The sequence below is a fragment of the Hylobates moloch genome, unplaced genomic scaffold (genome assembly GCF_009828535.3).
Source record: "Hylobates moloch isolate HMO894 unplaced genomic scaffold, HMol_V3 SCAFFOLD_1, whole genome shotgun sequence".
Taxonomy (NCBI): Eukaryota; Metazoa; Chordata; class Mammalia; order Primates; family Hylobatidae; genus Hylobates; species Hylobates moloch.
In genome coordinates this window covers 40,837,958-40,859,564 of record NW_026652276.1, presented here as the reverse complement: position 1 = coordinate 40,859,564, position 21,607 = coordinate 40,837,958, and the positions used below count along the sequence as shown (strand labels likewise).

Genomic DNA, 21,607 nt, shown 5'->3' with positions numbered 1-21,607 from the left:
CTAGAGGAAATAGACAAATTCCTGGAAATGTACAACTCTCCTGTATTAAATCAGGAAGAAACAGAAACCCTGAACAGGTGAATAACAAGCAGCAAGATTGAATCAGTAATTTAAAAATTGCCAAGAACAACAAAAAAAGCCCAGGACTAGATGGATTCACAGCTGAATTCCACCAGATGTTCAAAGAAGAATTGGTACCAATCCTACTGAAATGATTCCAAAAGATTGAGAAAGAGGGAATCCTCCCTAAATCATTCTGTGCAGCCAGTATCACCCTGATACCCAAACCAGGAAAGAACACAACAAATAAAAAAAAAAACTACAGACCAATTTCACTGACGTTGAACATAGATGCAAAAATCCTCAATAAAATACTAGCTAAACAAGCCCAATAGCACATCAAAAAGATAATTCAAGTGGATTTTGTCCCAGGGATGCAGGGATGGTTTAACACACACAGGTCAATAAATGTGATACATCACATAAACAGAATTGAAAACAAAAAACATATGATCGCCTCAATAGATTCAGAAAAAGCATTTAATCAAATCCAGCATCCTTTATAATTAAAACTCTTAACAAACTAGGCATAGAAAGGACCTACCTCGAAATAATAAAAGCCATATATGACAAACCCACAGCCAACGTCATACTGAATGGAAAAAAGTTGAAAGCATTCCCCTTGAGAACTGGAACAAGACAAGATGGCCACTTTCACCACTGTCATTCAACATAGTTCTGGAAGTCCTAGCTAGAGCAATTAGACAGGAGAAAGAAATAAAGGGCATCCAAATTGGAAAAGAAGAAGTCAAACTATTGCTGTTTGAAGATTATATAATTGTATATCTAGGAAATCCTAAAGACTCCTCCGAAGACTCTAAGATTTGATAAACTAATTCAGTAAAGTCTCAGTTTACAAAATCAGTGTACGCATATCAGTAGCACTGCTATACACCAACAATGACCAAGCAGAGAATCAAGTAAAGAACTGATACCCTTTTACAACAGCTACAAAAAAATAAAATACTTAGGAATGTACTTAACCAAGGAGGTGAAAGATCTCTACAAGGAGGACTATAAAACACAGCTGAAAGAATAGATTATACAAACAAATGGAAATGCATTCTATACTCATGGATTGGAAGAATCAATATTGTGAAAATGACCATACTGCCCAAAGTAATCTTGCATTACAGATCCAATGCAATTCCTATCAAAATACCAACATCATTTTTCACAGAATTAGAAAAAAAATTCTAAAATTCATATGGAACCAAAAAAGAGCCAGAATAGCCAAAGCAATACTAAGCAAAAAGAACAAATCTGGAGGTATCACATTACTAGACTTCAGATTATACTACAAGGCTATAGTTACCAAAACAGCATGGTACTTGTATAAAAGTAGGCACATAGGCCAAGGAAACAGAATAGAGAACCCAGAAATAAAGCCAAATATGTACAGCCAACTTATCTTTGACAAAGCAAACAAAAACGTAAATTGGGGAATGATACTTTATTTAATAATTGGTGCTGGGAGGATGGGCAAGCCACATGTAGAAAAATGAAACTGGATCCATATTTCTCACCTTATACAAAAATCAACTCAAGACGGATCGAAGACTTAAATATGACCTGATGCTATAAAAATTCTAGAAGACGTTAGAAAAACTCTTCTAGTCAATGGCTTAGGCATATAATTCATGACTAAGACACCAAAAGCAAATGCAACAAAACCAAAAATAAATAAATAGAACCTAATTAAACTAAAAAGCTTCTGTACAGCAAAAGAAACAATAAACAGACAACCCACAGAATGGGAGAAAATATTTGCAAACTATGCATCTGACAAAGGACTAGTAATCAAAATCTACAAGGAATTCAAACAAATCAGCAAGAAAAAAAACAAATAATCCCATTAAAAAGTGGGCAAATGACATGAATAGATATTTCTAAAAAGAAGATATACAAATGGCCAACAAACATGAAAAAGTGCTCGATATCACTAATCGTCAGGGAAATGCAAATTAAAACCACAATGAGATACCACCTTACTCCTGCAAGAATGGTCATTATTAAAAAGTAAAAGAACAATATATTTTGGTGTGGATGTGGGGAAAAGGGAGCGCTTATATACTGCTGATGGGAATATAAATTAGTTCAACCTTTATGGAAAACAGTATGGAGATTTCTTAAAGAGCTAAAAGTAGATTTACCATTCAATCCAGCAATCCCACTACTGGATCTCTACCGAAAGGAAAATAAGTCATTATATGAAAAAGACACTTGTACATGTATGTTTATAGCAGCACAATTCACAGTTGCAAAGATGTGGAACCAACCTAAGTGCCTGTTGACTAATGAGTGAATAAAGAAAATGTGGCATATATACACCATAGACTGCTACTCAGTCATTAAAAGGAATGAAATGTCTTTTGCAGCAACTTGGATGGAGCTGGAGGCCATTATTCTAAGCGAAGTAACACAGGAGTGGAAAACCAAAAACTGTATGATGTCACTTAAAAGTGGGAGCTAAGCCATGAATATGCAAAGGCATATTCATTAATGAACTTTAGAGACTCAGAAGGGGGAGGTGGTAGAGTGGCTTGTGATAAAAAAAAACAAAAAACTACACATTAGGTACAATACACACTACTCAGATGATGGGTGCACTAAAGTCTCAGAATTCACCACTATATAATTCATCCAGGTAACAAAAAAAACCATTTGTACCCCCAAAGCTATTGAAATAAAACTTTTTTAAAAACCCCAAAGTAAAAAAAGTTGGAACAATTTTCTTTTCTTTTATATAATTTTTGCACGTGTTAGCTTTAGGGTCAAATTTATTTCTCTTTTATTTTATTTATTTATATATATTCTTTGAGACAGAGTCTTGCTCTGTTGCCCAGGCTAGAGTGCAGTGGCACAATCTCGGCTCACTGCAACCTCTGCCTCCCAGGTTCAAGCGATTCTCCTGCCTCAGTTTCCTGAGTAGCTGGGATTACAGGTGTGTGCCACCATGCCTGAATAATTTTTGTATTTTTAGTAGAGAGAGACAGGGTTTTGCCATGTTGGCGAGGCTGGTCTCAAACTCCTGACCTCAGGTGATCTGCCTGCCTTGGCCTTCCAAAGTGCTGGGATTACAGGTGTGAGCCACAGCACCCGGCCTATGGTCAAATTTAAATGAGCTATTTTTAAATATAAACTTCGGATTTCTGAATAAAGATTTGATAAGTTAAAAATGGGCTGAAAACTTGTATTTTGAAATAAATTATAGAACCCCAGAATTCTAGAACTAAATCTACAGTTTTTCAACATTCTAAATGGAATTTTTTCTTTTTCACTTCTTTTTTAAATGTCAGTTTAATTGAGTAAAATGTGCCCTTGTTCAGTATACATTTAATGTGTTTGACAAATGGATAGTTATGGAACTACCACTACATCATCTCCAGTAATTCTCTCTTGTCCCTTTGTAGTCAACCCCTCCCCCAATCCCAGTCCAGCCCATGGTAAATACTAATCTGCTTTTTGTCCCCCAATTTTTACTTTTTCCAATCATGTAAATATTTCTTGTCATAAATAGAATGTAATAGTGTGTAAAAAACAAGAAGACATACAAGTGGTCAGAAAATATAAAAAATGCTTCATGTCACTAATCATCAGAGAAATGCAAATCAAAAACCACAATGAGATACCAGCCCACACACATTAGAATGGTTATTACTAAAAAGTCAAAAAACAACAGATGCTGGTGAGGTTGGAGGAAAAAGGGAATGCTTATACAGCATTGGTAGGAATGTAAATTAGTTCAGTCACGGTGGAAAGCAGCTTGGAGATTCTCAAAGAACATAAAACAGAATTACCATTTGACCCGGCAATCCCATTACTAGGTATATATCTAAAAGAAAATAAATTTTGCTACCAAAAAGACACCTTCACTTGTATGTTCATCACAGACAATTCACAATAGCAAAGACATGGAATCAACCTAGGTGCCCACTGACAGTGGACTGGATAAACAAAATGTGGTACATACACAATGGAATACTATGCAGCCATAAAAAAGAACAAAATCATGTCCTTCACAGAAACATGGATGGCCCTAGAGGCTATTATCCTAAGCCAATTAACGCAGGAACAGAAAACCAAATGCCATGTGTTCTTGTAGACACTGGGGGCTATTGGGAGAGAGGAAGAGGGGGAAGGGTTGAATAACAGTTGGGTACTATGCTCGCTACCTGGGTAATGAGATCATTCATATCCCAAACCTCAGTATCACACAATAACTTGTACATGTATCCCCTGAATCTAAACTAAAGGTTGACTTTTTTTTAAAGTTCATTCCTTTTGACCAAGCACTCTACTTCTAGAATCAAAGATATTCAAAGTGGTATTATCTGTTACAGCAAGCAATTGGAAACAACTCAAATGCCCAATAATAGGGGAACAGTAAAATTTTAGAACCCAATGGCAATTTCATTAGGATAATATCGAGTCATTATAAAGGAGGGAAAAGTTTCTTATATGCTTGATAAAGAAGATATATAAAAAAATAGTTGTTATACAATATACAATATGATCTCAACTGCAGTTCTAACAAAGTACAAATATTAACAGGGGTTGTCTTTGGGTAGTGATATTTCTTTTTGTTCCATTACAAAAAATGAGAAGCTATTACTTTTGTAATCACAAGCATATTTTGCAGTAGTGCTCTTCAGGATTTGGGTGCCTGATTTGCCATGCATGGAAGCCATCGGGTTCATCCTCTCCCTGGGTGCAGCTAGTGCCACTTAGGTCCAAGGATGCTGGGAATCTCAGGACATTATTTTCTGGACAAAAGCTCTAGATTTATCCCAGTGTTAGCCAGGAATGAGCCTTCCTTCTCTTTTAATCCAACAGGGAGCTCTGTGTCTCACCTGATACGTACGAAACATATTCTTCAAATACTTGTATTCTTTTCCCATCTCCTCTGGATAAAAGGAAAACAACAGGGTCATCATTAGTCTTCTGATATGCACATTTTCAAATTCAAACGTGAGCTTCTCTGCACACCTTCCCCACCCCAAACTCATCACCAAGGTGGTAAAACCTTTGTGTGCCCCGGAAATCACCCTAGAAGCTTATTAGAAATGCCATTGCCTGGACCTTCATCCAGGGTCATTCTCCCAGGTCCCAGCAGTACCTAGCTTCTTTTGGGCAGCCATCTTCTGCGCCTTCAAGGCTGCTTTGTAGTTGTTCTCCAACTCACTGAGTTCTGCTTCATGGGCCTCTTTGAGCTCCCTGTGGGACCCCAGGAGAAGGCCGCAATCGTTAGTAAAAAGAAGTCCAGAGCTGAGCTGTTACCCTGATCTGATCCTACCCTCCACCCTCCCACAGGAAGTGAGGTTCTCACTTTTTTATTTTTAAAATTTTTAAATCTTTTCTTTTTTTTTTTTTTTTTTTTGAGTCAGGGTCTCACTCTGTTGCCCAGAGTGAGTGTGGTGGCATGGTCACAGCTCACTGCAGCCTCAACCTCCCAGGCTCAAGTGATCTTCCCATCTCAGCCTCCCAAGTAGTTGGGAACACAGGCACGTGCCACCATGCCATCTAATTTTTAATTTTTGGTAGAGACAGGGTCTTGCTATGTCGTCCAGGCTGGTTTCAAAGTACTCCTGGACTCAAGCAATCCTCCTGCGTTGGCCTCTCGAAGTGCTCGGATTACAGGCGTGAGCTACCATACTCATCCTGGGGCCCTCACTTCTTGAAGAATTATCCTGGCATCTATCCAGAAAGGGTGAGGGGACCCTTTTCTACAACCATTGTTTTGAATGGAGCCAGCATGACCACAGATTCCCCTCTAATAGTCAGCACAGTCTTGTCTATAGCTTGCTTGGGAAACTATGGGCTGCATTGACACCCAGGATAATTTTAGAACCCAAGTTCTCTCCAGCCTCCATTCCAGGAAGCGATGTTGGCAGTGTTTATGATGAGTATTAAAATGAGTCCACATAAGCTATCAAGCATGAGAAGACATGGAGGAACCTTAAAAGCGTATTACTAAGTGAAGGAAGCCAATTTGAAAAGGCTACATAGGGTATGATTCCAACTATATGACATTCTGAAAAAGGCCAAACTATGGAGACAGTAAAGAGATCAGTGTTTGCCCGAGGTTAGGGGTGGGAGGTAGGATGAATAGGCAGAGCGCAGCAGATTTTTAGGGCAGTGAAACTATTCTGTATGACACTAGAATAGTGGATACGTGTCATTACACATTTGTCCAAACTCATTGAATGCACAGTACCAAGAGTGAACTCTAATGTCAACTATGAACTTTGAGTGATAATGATGTGTCAATGGAGGTTCATTGATTATAATAAATGTTATCACTTTTGGGGATATTGATAATGGGGGAAGCTATGCGTGTGAGGGGGCAGTAAGTATATGGGAAATCTTTTATACTTTCCCCTCAATGTTGCTGTAAACCTAAAACTCTAAAACTACTCTAAAAAATTAAGTTTATAAATAAATGAATAAGTACATAAAAGTTTATGGCTCAGCTAAGAGTGCTGTCTCTCCACCAGGATTTCTTTTTTTAATTATAAATTGGTAACTTATAATTATATATATTTATGGGGTAAAAAGTGATGTTATGATTTATGAACACAGTGTGGAATAACGAAACCAAACTAGTTAACATAGTCATCACCTGAAATACTTAAAAGTTTTTTCTTTTTTTCCTTTTTTTTTTTTTTTTTTTTTGAGACTTTGTCTCTGGCTCTGTCCCCCAGGCTGGAGTGCAATGGCACAATCCTGGCTCACTGCAACCTTCGCCTCCTGGGCTCAAGCCATTCTCCCACCTCAGCCTCCCGAGTAGCTGGGATTACAAGCACCCGCCATTATGTCCGACTAATTTTTGTATTTTTGCAGAGATGGGTTTTCACCATGTTGGCCAGGCTGGTCTTGAACTCGTGATCTCAGGTGATCCACTCGCCTCAGCCTCCCAAAGTGCTGAGATTACAGGCGTGAGCCACTGCGCCCAGCCTAAAAGTTTTTTCAGTGAGAACATTTGAAATTTATTCTTAGCAATTTTGAAATGTCCAATACTCTATTATTAACTATATTTACTACTCTGTGCAATAGATCTAAGAAAATCCCATACTTGTCCTGCCTAATTGAGATTATGTACCCTTTGACCATCATCTCCCTATTCCTCCCACCCCCTAGCCTCTTTAACCACCATTTTACTTGCTGTTTCTATGAGTTTGATTGTTTCAGATCCCACATATAAGTGAGAATATGTGGTATTTGTCTTCCTGTGCCTGGTTTATTTAGCATAATGCTCTCCAGTTCCATCCATGTTGTCACAAATGCCAGAATTTCCTTCTTTTTAAAGGCTGAATAGCATTCCATTTTATGTATATACCACATTTTCTTTATCCATTTGTCAACAGATGGACACTTAAGTTGATTCCATAACTTGGATGTTGTTAATAGTACTGAATTGAACATGGGAATACAGACATCTCAACAAACTGATTCCAAATATTTTGGGTAAGCACCCAGAAATGGGATTGCTGGATCATATGGTATTTCTATTTTTTAGTTTTTTGAGCAACCTCCATACAGTTTTCCATAATGGCCATACTAATTTACAATCCCACTAACACTTTGTAAGTGTTCCCTTTTCTCCACATCTTCAACCTTCTTGATAATAGCTATTCTGATAGATGTGAGATAATAACTCACTATGGTTTTAATTTGCATTTCCCTAATGATTAGCAATATTGAGCATTTTTTCATATGTCTGTTGGCCATTTGTATGTCTTCTTTTGAGAAATGTCTATTCAGGTCCCTTACCCATTTTTTAATTGGATTTACTTATTTATTTATTTATTTATTATTATACTTTAAGTTTTAGGGTACATGTGCACAACGTGCAGGTTAGTTACATATGTATACATGTGCCATGTTGGTGTGTTGCACCCAGTAACTCGTCATTTAACATTAGGTATATCTCCTAATGCTATCCCTCCCCCCTTCCCCCCACCCCACAACAGGCCCCGGTGTGTGGTGTTCTCCTTCCTGTGTCCATGTGTTCTCGTTGTTCAATTCCCACCTATAAGTGAGAACATACAGTGTTTGGTTTTTTGTCCTTAAACAGTTTGCTCAGAATGATGGTTTCCAGCTTCATCCATGTCCCTACAAAGGACATGAACTCATCATTTTTTATGGCTGCATAGTATTCCATGGTGTATATGTGCCACATTTTCTTAATCCAATCTGTCGTTGTTGGACATTTGGGTTGGTTCCAAGTCTTTGCTATTGTGAATAGTGCCACAATAAACATACATGTGCATGTGTCTTTATAGCAGCATGATTTATAATCCTTTGGGTATATACTCAGTAATGGGATGGCTGGGTCAAATGGTATTTCTAGTTCTAGATCCCTGAGGAATCGCCACACTGACTTCCACAGTGGTTGAACTAGTTTACAGTCCCACCAACGGTGTAAAAGTTTTCTTTTTCTCCACATCCTCTCCAGCACCTGTTGTTTCCTGACTTTTTAATGATGGCCATTCTAACTGGTGTGAGATGGTATCTCATTGTGGTTTTGATTTGCATTTCTCTGATGGCCGGTGATGATGAGCATTTTTTTATGTGTCTTTTGGCTGCATAAATGTCTTCTTTTGAGAGGTGTCTGTTCGTATGGTTTTGTCCTTCATTCTATTAATATGAGGTATCACATTTATTGATTTGTGTGCGTCCAACCATTCTTGCATCCCAGGGGATAAATCTCACTGGATCATGGTGGATGATCCTTTTAATATGCTGTTGAATTCTGTTTGCTAATATTTAATTAAGGATTTTTGTATCTAAGTTTATTAAGGATTTTGGCCTGTAATTTTATTTTCTCATAATGTGCTTGTCTGATTTGGTATCAGAGTAATGCTGGCCTCATAAAAATAGTGTGAAAGGGCTGGGTGCGTTGGCTCATGCCTGTAATCCCAGCACTTTGGGAGGCTGAGGCAGGCAGATCACTTGAGGTCGGGAGCTCAAGACCAGCCTGACCAACATGGAGAAACCCCATCTCTACTAAAAATACAAAATTAGCCAGGCGTGGTGGTGCATGCCTGTAATCCCAGCTACTCAGGAGGCTGAGGCAGGAGAATCGCTTAAACCCAGAACCCAGGAGGTGGTGGTTGTGGTGAGCTGAGATCGTACCATTGCACTGCAGCCCGGGCAATAAGAGTGAAACTCTGTCTAAAAAAAAAAAAAAAAAAAAAAGCTAAGAACAAAATCGTATGAAAGTCCTTCCACCTCTTCATTTTTTTAGAAGAATTTGAGAAGAATTGATGTTAGTTCTTTTTTTAAATGTCAGGTAGAATTAAGCAGTAAAGGCACCAGATCTGGTTTTTTTTTGGATGGTAGGTTTTTATTACTTATTCAATATCATCTTTACGGGTCTGTTCAGATTTTCTATTGTTTTTATGATTAAGTCTTGGTAGGTTTTATGTGTCTAGAAATTTATCAGTTTCTTCCAGGTTATCCAATTCATTGACATATAAATGTTCACAGTAGTCTCTTATGATCCTTTGTATTTGTCATATCAGTTGTAATGTCTCCTCTTTCATTTCTCATCTTATTTATTTGAGTCTTCTCTATTTTTTTCTTAGTTTAGCTAAGGGTTTGTTGCTTTTATCTTTTCAAAAAACAACTCTTAGTTTCATTGATATTTTATATTGTTTTTCTAGTCTCTATTTCATTTATTTCTGCTTTGATCTTTATTATTTTCTTTCTTCAGCATACTGTGGGCTTATTCTGTTCTTCTTTCCTAGTTTTGTGAGGTGTAATATTAGCTTCTTTGAGATCTCTGTTTTATCTACTTCTTTTAATTTGACTAAAAGCCATTTATTGAAAAGGCTATCTTTTTTCCCAGTGTGTGTTCTTGGCAACTTTGTCAAAAATCAGTTGGCTATGGGTGTATAAATTTATTTATAGGCCTCTATTCTGTTCCATTGGTCTATGTGTCTGTTTTTTTATGCCAGTATCATGCTGTTTGGGTTACTATAGCTTTGTAGTATAATTTAAAATCAGGTGCCTTTAGCTTTGTTATTTTTGCTCAGGATCATTTTGGCTATTTGGGGACTTTGTGGTTCCATATGAATTTTAAGATTATTTGTTCTATTTTTGTGAAGAACATTTTTGGTAGTTTGATAGGGATTGCATTAAATCTGTGTAATACTTTGGGTAGTATGATCATTTAAACAATATTAATTCTTCTAATACATGAACATGGAATATCTTTCCATTTATTTGCTTCTTCTTCAATTTCTTTTATCGATGCTTCATAATTTTCAGTGTAGAAATCTTTTACTTCCTTGGTTAAATTTATTCCTAGGTATCTTATTTTTTAAGCTGGTATAAATAGAATTGTCTTCTTAATTTCTTTTTTAGATAGTTAACTATTAGTGTATAGAAATGCTACTAATTTTTTTCTTTTTCCATTTTTATTTTAGGTTTAGGGGTACATTTACATGTATATATTTGTTGCATAAGTAAATTGTACATCACTGGGGTTTGGTGTACAAATGATTTCATTGCCCAGGTAGTGAGCATAGTAGCTGATAGGTTGTTTTTGAACCCTCACTCTCCTCCCAACCTCCACCTTCAAGTAGGCCCCACCGTCTATTGCTCTCTTCTTTGTATCTATGTGTACACAATGTTTAGCTCTCACTTATAAGTGAAAATATGCAGTATTTGGTTTTCTGTTCCTGTGATAATTCGCTTAGGATAATGGCCTTCAGCTGCATCCATGTTGCTGCAAAGGACATGATTTTGTTCTTTTTTATGGCTGTGTAGTATTGTATGGTGTGTATATATACCACATTTTCTTTATCCAGTCCACCACTGATGGGCATCTAGGTTGATCCATATCTTTGTTACTGTTTATAGTGATGTGATGAACATACACATGCATGTGTCCTTTTGGTAGAATGATTTACATTCCTTTGAGTATAATACACCCAATAATGGGATTGCTGGGTCAAATGGTAGTTCTGTCTCAAGTTCTTTGAGAAATCTCCAAATTGCTTTCCACAGTGGCTGAACTAATTAACATCCCCACCAATAGTGTATAGCATTTCCTGTTCTCCACAATCTTTGAAGAAATATCCAGTAGTTGAATTGCTGGTTCATATTTTTAATTTGTTGAGAAATCTCTATAGTGTTTTCCATAATGGCTATACTAACTTACATTTCCACCAACAGTATATAAGAGTTCCCTTTTCTCCACAACTTTGTCAATATATGTTATTTTTTGTCTTTTTATAATAGCCATTCTAACTGGTCTAAGATGATATCTTATTGTGTTTTTGCTCTACATTTCCCTGATGATTAGTAATGTTGAACACATACTTGTTGGCTATTTGTATGTCTTCCTTTAAGAAATGTCTACTGATGCCCTTTGCCCATTTTAAATGAATTTGTGTTTGCTTTACTGTTGAATTGTTTGAGTCCTCTGTCAAACAAGTAGTTTGCAAATATTTTCTCCCATTTAAGAGTATGTCTCTTGACTCTGTTGATGGTTTCTTTTGCTGTGTAGAAGCTTTTTAGTTTAATATAGTCTCATTTGTCATTTTTTGTTTTTGTTGCCTGTGCTTTCAAAGTCTTGGTCATAAAATCTTTGCCTAGACCAATGTCCTGAAGACTTTTCCCTAGGTTTTCTTCTAGTATTTTTATAGCTTTGGATCTTACATTTAAGACTTTAATCCATCTTGAGTTCATTTTTGTATATGATGAGAGATAGGAGTCTAGTTTCACCCTTCTGCATATGGTTATTCAGTTTTCCCAGCATCATTTATTGAAGAGGGTGCCCTGTTCCCAGAGTATGTTCTTGACAGCATTGTCAAAGATCAGTTGGCTGTAATTATATGAATTTATTTCTGGATTCTCTATTCTGTTCCATGGTTTATGTTTATGTGTCTATTTTTATACTAATACCATGCCATTTTAGTTATGATAGCCATGATCTATATCAAGGAGTGCAGTTGGAGTGCAGTGGCATGATCATAGCTCACTGCAGCCTTGTCCATCTGGGCTCAAGTGATCCTCCCACCTCAGCCTCCCAAGTAGCTAGGACTCCAGGCACACTCCATAATACCTGCCTAATTTTTAATCTTTTGTGTAGATGGTGTCTCGCTATGTTGTGCAGGCTAGTCTGAAACTCCTGGACACAAGCCATCCTCTCGCCTTGGCCTCCCAAAGTGCTGGGATTACAGGTGTGAGTCACCATGCCTGGTCTTGTAATATATTTTGAAGTCAGGTAATGTGATAACTCCAGATTTTTTTTTTCCCCACGGGATTGCTTTGGCTATTCTGGCTCACCTTTTGTTCCATATGAACTTTAGAATTATTTTTTCTATTTCTGTGAAAAGTGACATTGGTAATTTAGGGATTGCATTGGGCAGCATGGCCATTTTGGTGATATTAATTCTTCCAGTCCATAAGCATGGGTGAAATGTCTTTCCATTTGTTTGTGTCCTCTTCAATTTCTTACATCTGTGTTTTGTAGTTTTCCTTCTAAAGGTCTTTCACCTTTTTGGGTAAATTTATTCCTAGATATTTTATTTTATGCTTTGTAGCCGGTGTAAATGTTATTGCCTTATTGAATTCTCTTTTGGCTATTTCATTGTTGGTGTACAGAAATGCAACTGATATTTGTATGTTGATTTTATATTCTGCAACTTTACTGAATTTGTTTATTAGTTCTAAGAGTTTTTGGATGGAGTTTTTTTGTGATTTTCATATATAAGATCATGGTTTTTGGCAAAGAGAGATCATCTGGCTTCCTCTTTTCCAATTTGGATGCCTTTTATTTCTTTCTTTTGCGGGATTGCTCTGGCTAGGACTTCCAGTACTATATTGAATAGGAGCGGTAAAAGTAGGCATCCTTACCTTGTTCCAATTCTTAGAGGAAAAGTTTTCAACTTTTCCCTATTCAGTATGATGATAGCTGCAGATCTGTCATATATAGCCTTTGTTATGTTGAGGTATGTTTCTTCTATATCTAGCTTGTTGAAAGGTTTTATTTTTTAATCATGAAGGAATGTTGACTATTATGAAATGCTTTTTCTGCATCTATTGGGATGATCACATGATTTTTGTCCTTCATTCTGTTGATGTTATATATAATGTTTATTGATTTTCATATGCTGAACCATCCTTGCATTGCTGATAGAAGTCCCACTTGGTCATGGTGTATTATATTTTTGATGTAGTGTTGGATTTGGTTTGCTAGTATTTCGTTGAAGATTTTTGCATCTGTGTTCATCAGAGATATTGATCCATAGTTTTCTTTTTCCTGTTGTTGTATTGTCATCTGACTTTGGTATTAAGGTAATACTGGCCTCACAGAATAAGTAAGGGAGAATTTCCTCCTCTTCAAATTTTTTTGAATAGTTTGAGGAAGATTGCTATTAGTTCTCCTTTATATGTTTGGTAGAATTTGATAGTGAATCCATCTGGTCCTGGGCTTTTCTTTGTTGGGAGACTTTTTATTACTGATTCAACCTTGCTGCTCATCACTGGTCTTGAATAATTTTCAATTTCTTCCTGATTCATCTTGTTAGATTTTATGTTTTCAGGAATTTATCTGTTTTTGTAGGTTTTTTAGTTTGTTAGTGTTATAGTTATTCATAATAGTCTCTGATGATTTCTTGTATTTCTGTGGCATCAGTTGTAATGTCTCTTTTTTCATTTCTGATTTTATTTGGGTCTTCTCTTGTCTTTTTTTGGTTAGTCTAGCTAGTGGTTTATTAATTTGGTTTATCTTTTTGAAGAAACTTTTTTTGCTGACCATTTGTATTTTTTTTTAGTTTCTATTTCATTTAGTTCTGCTCTGATTTTTATTACTTCTTTTCTTCTACTAATTTTGGGCTTGGTTTTCCAATTCCTTCACTGTTAGATTGTTTATTTGAAATCTTTCTACTTTTTTGATGTAGGTGTTTATTGCTATAAACTTCCCTCTTAGCTCTGCTTTTGCTGTATCCCACAGGCTTTGGTATGTTGTATTTCAATTTTTTTTGTTTCAAGAAATTTTTTTTATTTCCATCTTAATTTCTTCATTGTTCTATTGGTCATTCAGGAGAATGCTGTTTAATTTCCATGCATTTGTATAGTTTCCAAAGTTTTTCTTGTTATTGATTTCCAGTTTTATTCTAATATTATAAGTGTGCCTATCTTTGGGCCCCAGGGTGGCATATGCTGGCATTAAGTATTAGTGAGTTCAGGCAGGCCAATTCTTGGGCCTTTTAGTGTCTTTTTCAGGTGTCAGGAATGGCAGCTATGGGCTGGGCAGGTAGGTAGGTTCACGGACCCATTGGCAGTGGGTGTGTTGTGGCTGATGGCAGTAGCAATAGTGGGACAACCCTCTAGGACCCAAGTGGTACTCACTGGTGTTGGCAATGGCTATGAGAAGTTGGGTGGTCCTGTCCTCAGGCCCATAGGTGGTGCATGCAGGTAGGTGCCAGCAATGGTGGTAGCGGCAGGTTGAGTGGGCTTAATCTCAGACCCTGGGAGGAGTGCTCATGTGCCTTACAGGTAACATGAGTCTCTTGTAGGCAGCATATAGTTGGTTCTTGTTTTTAAAAAATCCATTAACGCATTCTATTTTTTTAATTAGAGAATTTAATCCATTTACATTCAAGGTAATTATTAATAGGTAAGGACTTACTACTGCCATTTTATTAAATTTTGTTTTGTTGTTTTGTAGATTCTTTCTTCCTCTCTCGCTCTCTTCTTTTGCGGTTTGATGGTTTTTGTAGTGTATGCTTTGAATCATTTCTATTTTTGTGTTGTGCTACTGCTAAAGATTTTTATCTTTGTGGCTACCATGACACTTAGTTAGAATATCTTGTTCTTGTAATAAGCTATCTCACGCTGATAACAAGTTTAATTGCAAGCAATAACTCAACAGTTTTACTCCCTCCCTAACATTTTGTTTTTGATGTCAGAATTGATATCATTTTATAATGTGTATCATTGAAAATTTATTTTAGCTATAGTTGTTATTAATAGTTTTGTGTTTTTACCCTCATGTTGGGATAAAATTGTCTTACATCCCATCATCACAGTCCTAAAGTATTCTGAGTATGACTCTATTTTGCTTATACCATTGAGTGTTATGCATTCATGTGTTTCATGTTATCAGCAGCTTTCTGTTTCAGTTTTTAAAACTTCCTTTTGCAATTTCTGTAAGGCAGGCATAGTGATAATGAACTCCCTTAATTTTTGTTTGGGAAAGTTTCTATTTCTCCCTCAACTGGGGAAGACAGCTTTGCTAAGGTATTCTTGGTAGGCAGGTTTTTCATTCAGCACTTTTAATACATCATCACACTGACTCCTGGCCTACAGGGTTTCTGTTGAGAAATTACAATTGTATTGGCACTCCTTTGTATGTGATGTGTTTCTTACCTTCTGATGCTCTCAGAATTTTTGCTTTGTCTTTGATTTTTGATAGTTTGATTATTATGTGTCTTGGTGTACTCATCTTTGAGTTTAATTTGATTGAATTTGATTAGCAGTGGGTGCACAGGAACTCTCTGTAGTTTCTCCTCATTTTTGCTGTAAACCCAAAACTGCTCTAACAGATGTATAAATGGCTATGACTCAACTAAGAGTGCTATCTCTCCACCAGGATTTCTAAGGCTGCTCTGGTGTGCAGCAAGTAGCCTGAAAGGGGATGTAGGATTATCTTCACCCATACACATAAGAAAACTCCTTTAAAAATAAATTTTATTGTGTATATTTAAGGTATACAACATGATGTCATAAGATTCATATATATATATATAAATCATATATATATGCATCTCTACTATAGTAACCATTATACTATATATATACTACACATAATTTTTACTATATATATACACTCACACTACACAAGCATATATATACAGGTAGAGTTTATATGTATGTATGTATATATATATATATATACACAAATGGTTACAACAGTGGAGATTACTATACACATATAGTAAAAAGGTTACTAGAGTGGAATAAATTAACATATCCATCATTTCACTTAGTTAACCATTTTCCCCCTGTGGTGAGAACAGCTATAAACTCATTTAGCAACAGTTCTTAATATCATACATTATTATTAACTATAGCTCTCATTTATTACATTATATCTTTGGACTTGTTCACCCTACATATTTGCAACATTGTATCATTTGATCAACGTCTCCCCATTTTCTTCCTCCTACTGGACCATGGTAACCATGTTCTATTCTCTATCTCTCTGTATTTGGACTCCTTTTAATTTTCTCTTGATTTGACTTTGCTCCTGATTCTCTTATACCTTCTTCCTATTTTGCTGAGGCCCTGACCTAGCAGCCAGGGAGCGTAGAGGTGAGACAAAGAAAAAGAGGAGGAAGAGGAGAAGAATAAGGAGATGGTGGAGGAGGAGCCTTGGCTGAGAATAACAGTTATTTATCACAGAAATCTCATAGTGAACAAAAATGACTCTTCTCAGTAACCAACAAAAAGGGAGATTATAATTGAAATAAAAGGATTGGATGATAAAATGTAAAAGCAGTAATAACTTTCTTTGTGGTTTATTTTAATGGCTTTGAATCAAGCCATTCTGCTCTTCAAAGACACGTGTCTTGTTCATCTCCCCCACCCTTCATCCGCCAACTCCATTTGGAACTATCTGAAGTCCCAGTGAACTAAAATCCTGCAAAGGATGCAGGAGCCTTAGAGCCATCAACACACACAACGGTCCATGCCAGAAAGTGTACCTGTTTTTGTTTTCAAAGTTCTGTTTCATCTCAGCACAGCGGAGATCCATTTCACTGGAGAGCTGGAAACAAAATCAGCATCAACAACACAGGACTGAGGACCCCATCCCATTCTAATCTGCACCTTCTGAAAAGCCTTCCAATTCATGGGGCACAGCTGCCTTCCAATTCATGGGGCACAGCCCCCTTCCCACCCCTCTTCCACTGTGCTCTGCAGTGCCAGAGAGCACATTATTAATAAGGGAACAGAACAATTTGTGCCTTGCTCTATGTTGTTTTGTACTTATTCAGTTCATAATGTTGGTGCATCTCTTTCACTGACTATTTTTTTTGGGTACGTCTGGTCTCCTGTGCTAGACCATCATCTCTGTTACATCATGGCCTTCAGATTTCTGGATATGCAATCCAATTGAGCAATCATTTATTGAACAAAAGCCTTGGCTTGGAAGAGCCAAAGAGGACTAAGACTCAGATCTTGCCTTCAAGGAACTTAAAGTCTAGTGTTAATCCTTGTTGACAGTATAGTTCCATTCTAGCAGGCAGGATTTGCTCTCTTTCAGGTGATACTTCATTCTAACATGTCAGATCCTCTGGCCAGTGTCTCAGGATAAATCAATACTTCAAATCAGTCATTGACCACTGTCAGCTAGGACAAGGGTTTACGGCTTGTCCTTGTACCTCTCTGACTACTGGGGAGAAGCCAGGGACTGTGTCACACAACAAATGGTCAGCAGAGCCACTCTGACAGACAGAGAACAGCCCAGGGTCAGCCAACACTACTCCCTTCCACAGGGCCAGACAACAAATAGCATGTTCACAAGTGGCAGTATTTTCAGTAACACAGTCTAGGATCCCTTCATGGAAATAGTCTTTAAATATGTCTTCAGCAGGATCTGTGCCTGTGACTTAAAATGTTCATTTTGTCCAATGATCTACCACTGTTCAGCTGAGTGATCATATGCAAATTATTTAACTTCCCTGAGCCTCAGTTTCCTTTCTATAGAAGGAGACCATAAACTTGGCAGTGTTTTCAGATAAATAAGGTAATGAATCAATAGTTGGCGGGCGGAGGAGGGTGGTCTCAGGATAGGACCCAGCCTAAGTCATAAGCTAGGTCACTGCAGGATTCAGACACGTCTGGGACATATCAGAGGGTGAGAGGCTGCCTTCTGGGAAGTAAAGCCTCCCAGATGGGGCGGGGTTCCACAACCCTGGGGAGGATATTTCTGAACACAGCACTGGCTGTCACTCCAGGCCAGGCCAACAGGCACACCTGTTTGAGGCGAGGAAGAAGTCACCAGATGAAACAGATGGTAAAAGCTAAAAAGGTGTCACTGAAATCCTCAGGAATCACAAAGACTGTCAAATGATATCTGCAGATTCTGATGTGTGGGCAGCTTTAACAGTCAGAGAGTAAGCCCTGGACACTGAGTGCGCTGGTGTTGTTAGTGAGAGCCTCACAAGCTCTGAAACTTAATTGCACCACAAAGGCCAGACAGAAAACAACAAGTGCACCCTATTGTGAGGAGGACAGTGTCACTGCACACACACAGAGATACTTGGAGAGCTCCTGGAAATAAATAAGTTAAGCCTTGTGGAAGAACTTGAATTCTTGGAATTACAGATAAAGATGTCAGAGAAATACTACTGAGTGACACAGTCCAATCTTTAGGGTCCTGTCACCTGGACAACATGGCTCATATGAGTAAAGTGCTTAACATTTTGCCTGGCATATAGGTGATCCGAAAATATTAATTTTATCTTATCCATGAAGATGTTAGCTAATGTAAGGTCACTCACCAATTTCTGGGCAGACTGGTGGTCTCTGTTCATTTGTTCAATTATTGCTGTCAGCTCTGAGATTTGCTCTTCTAGGTCAGAAATGATGTTGGTCCTGTAGGAGAAGTAATTCTTCTATCATCCACAAAGCTTACCATTCCACGCCATTCAGGCCTCTGAGCATGACTGACTCTGGCCTGGTGAGAGCTGGCCTGGTGAGAGCTGGCCATGTTCTGCACCTGCTCTATCATTATGGGGTGAGGGTGGAGGGATAGGGGCGATCTTACAGAAGGCATTTGGCAATAGGGCAGTTGAGGCTCAGATCTGGCTCTTGTGGGTAAGCTCACTAGACTTGAACAGGATGGTTTGGTGCCCTACCAAATAGAAGGTTAATAAGAATATGTCAGAAATTTATTAGAGTTTGACCTTGATTTGGTAATGATAGTTGAAACAGAGGATGAAGCTCAGATGATTAGGAAATTAGAAGATGTACAATAGGATTGATGCTGACTGTGAACCACAGACAAGGATTGGGCCAGAGATGGGACTAAGAGCGTATTTAAGAGAGTGGCTTTCAGCACAGGTCATGGTTTTCTGTGTTTCTGGGTCTAAGGCTGCCATAATATCTGTAAATTATTTAGCTCTGTCTGGTTGGGCTAAAGTGACAAGGGAGCAGGTGGTGCCATGTGCAGTGGAGCTGAGAGGAAGTCCTCAATGCATGATGCTTTGACCTCTTTGGCCAACCACCTTCCATGTCTAACTGAGCACAGAGAGAATGTGGGCTGATAAAACAAGACAGGGGATACAGGAGGAGACAGTTCAAGGGTAAGAGAAAGAAAAGGCATGAGAAAGTTGAATAATAGGGAGCCCCTATCTTTTGAACACAATCTTCAATACAAACAACACTCACAGCTTTACTGGGGAATACAACAAGCACAGGTTATCGTGTTTTATTGTGCACAACTGGTGACAACTTCCTTGTGAGGCCAAGAGGTGGCTGTCGGTGCTAGCTTGACTATAGGTGCATGACCCATTCTCTTCCTGCAGAGCGCTGTGGATAAGCAGGGAAAAGAAAGCAGAGGCTGAATGCCCCTGGGTGGGAAGACAAGAACTCGGGTCCGGCCCCTCTGGGCCAGGTCAGATCAGGGAGACTCCATGGCATGGCCTCATTCGACTTGAGGGGCCTTCAGACTCACCCCCAACCTGAATCCCTTCCCAGATATAACCACTGCTAACGGTTTGGTTGAATTCTGCCAATATACTAGCAGATAGGTAGATGATTGTGTGTGTGTGTGTGTGTGTGTGTGTGTGTGTGTGTGTGTCTGTGTGTGTTTTCTATTGTTGGTCTTTTACACTTGTGTGTTGAAAAAATAATTCTTACAGCAAAATAAGCCTGAGGGAAGAGGCACTTGGAGAGCCATTCAGTAGTGCAGTTAAGAAGTGAGATGCCTGAATGTGGGCAGGATATCAGGGAAGAAGAAGATATGAATAAGAGATTAAAAGGTAAATGAAAAGATGTAGAGATGAATCTGCATCTGTTAATGAAAAAAGAAAGACATGGAGATATACTTGATATGGCATTGGAGGACAGAGAGTGGATGGAGCCTGAAGACAGACAGGACAGCTGTGCTAACGGGATAGTCAGGCCAGAACCTTCCACACTGCATCTCCCGGGGGCATGAGCTGAGTAGTATTTTTGGACATAATGAAAAAGAGGCTGGGCACGGTGGCTCACGCCTATAATCCCAGCACTTTGGGAGGCTGAGGCGGGAGGATTACCTGAGGTCAAGAGTTCGAGAACAGCCTGGCTAATATGGCAAAATCCCATCTCTACTAAAACTATAAAAATTAGCTGGGCGTCATGGTGTAAGCCTGTAATCCTAGCTACTCGAGAGGCTGAGGTGTGAGAATCGCTTAAACCTGGGAGGCAGAAGTTGCAGTGAGCTGAGATCGTGCCACTAAACTCCAGCCTGGGTGGCAGAGAGACTGTTTCAAAAAAAAAAAAAGTGCACTCCAGCCTCCCAGAAACCCTCACTTTACTTAATTTGCATGCCCCAAATTCAGACTAATTTATGGCTATTCTATCTATTCCTCACCCCACGAACAATTGCTATCCTTTGGGATCAATCACATAACTCTCAATCTTCATCCTGCCCCTTGGATCTGCTCACGGATGGGATCAGAGCAGAGAGGCAGATGTGGAGAGACGCATCATCAGGAGCAGGGGCGAGGAGGGAGGTGCCCTTGCGGCCCCTCCAGAGCAGGGACCAGTGGCCTGGGTGTGGGCATAGCAGCTTTGGCTTGTCCCTGAGGCCGGGCTGAGCCGTGCGGGAGTAGCCCCAAGTAACTGCATGTTGGTACAACAGCATTACCTGGAAAATCTGCCTTTGTCTGGGATCTCTGATTCCCACCGCTTTTTCCTATCAAACATCTCATCTCCTAAGGTGACAGAAATCTGTTCCCGATTCCGAACAAGCTGATAGCCAGGTGACACGTTGATCACTTCCTAGGCATCAAGGGAAAGTAAGATAAAATGGCAGACTTGGGAGTGCTGAGATTTTTCCAAATCTTCTCTTGTTGCCTCACTCACATCTTAAAAACAGGGACCTGGGACTCCAGAGCCCAAGCCCTTCTGGGTCCTTCACCCATTATAGCTCATCCTCACATCTCTGCGACTCAAATCTGATGCTTGGTAGGCTCCTGGGTGTCCCTAGGGGCCTCTCGAGCTCTGCATCAAACCAAGCCTTTGATGCCCCTGCCCCCAACTTGTGTTTGCCCTCGTGGCCAGAGTCCAGAGGAGGTGGGCATGCGGCAACTGCTCAGGTTTTGGAATCACAGAGGCCTGAGTAAATCTTGGCTCTGCCACCAGACAATAGCCATCCAGCATCTCTGTGCCTCAGTTTCCTTATCAGAAAGTGGGGTTAATAACTCTTTCTCAAAGGGCTTTTGTGAGGGAAAAACAAAACAACAGATGAGAAAATGACTAGGATGGTTGCAAACAAAATGTCATTTCCTCCTCCTTCTCCCATTAGACACCAAGTCAG

At 38.8% G+C, this 21,607-nt stretch overlaps 1 protein-coding gene across 5 annotated transcripts in view; it reads right to left on the bottom strand.

Moving 5' to 3' along the window:
• The window catches only part of FLACC1 (flagellum associated containing coiled-coil domains 1), a 75,859-nt gene that overhangs the window by 38,488 nt on the left and 15,764 nt on the right, over positions 1-21,607 (bottom strand). For all 5 annotated transcript variants that reach the window (XM_058439745.1, XM_058439739.1, XM_058439741.1 and 2 more), the window contains 5 exons: positions 20,936-21,069; positions 18,585-18,678; positions 16,785-16,846; positions 5,180-5,277; positions 4,914-4,966 (listed from right to left, as the gene is read on the bottom strand). In XM_058439745.1, coding sequence (XP_058295728.1) covers positions 4,914-4,966; positions 5,180-5,277; positions 16,785-16,846; positions 18,585-18,678; positions 20,936-21,069 — 441 coding nt within the window. The remainder of the gene's footprint in view (positions 1-4,913; positions 4,967-5,179; positions 5,278-16,784; positions 16,847-18,584; positions 18,679-20,935; positions 21,070-21,607) is intronic.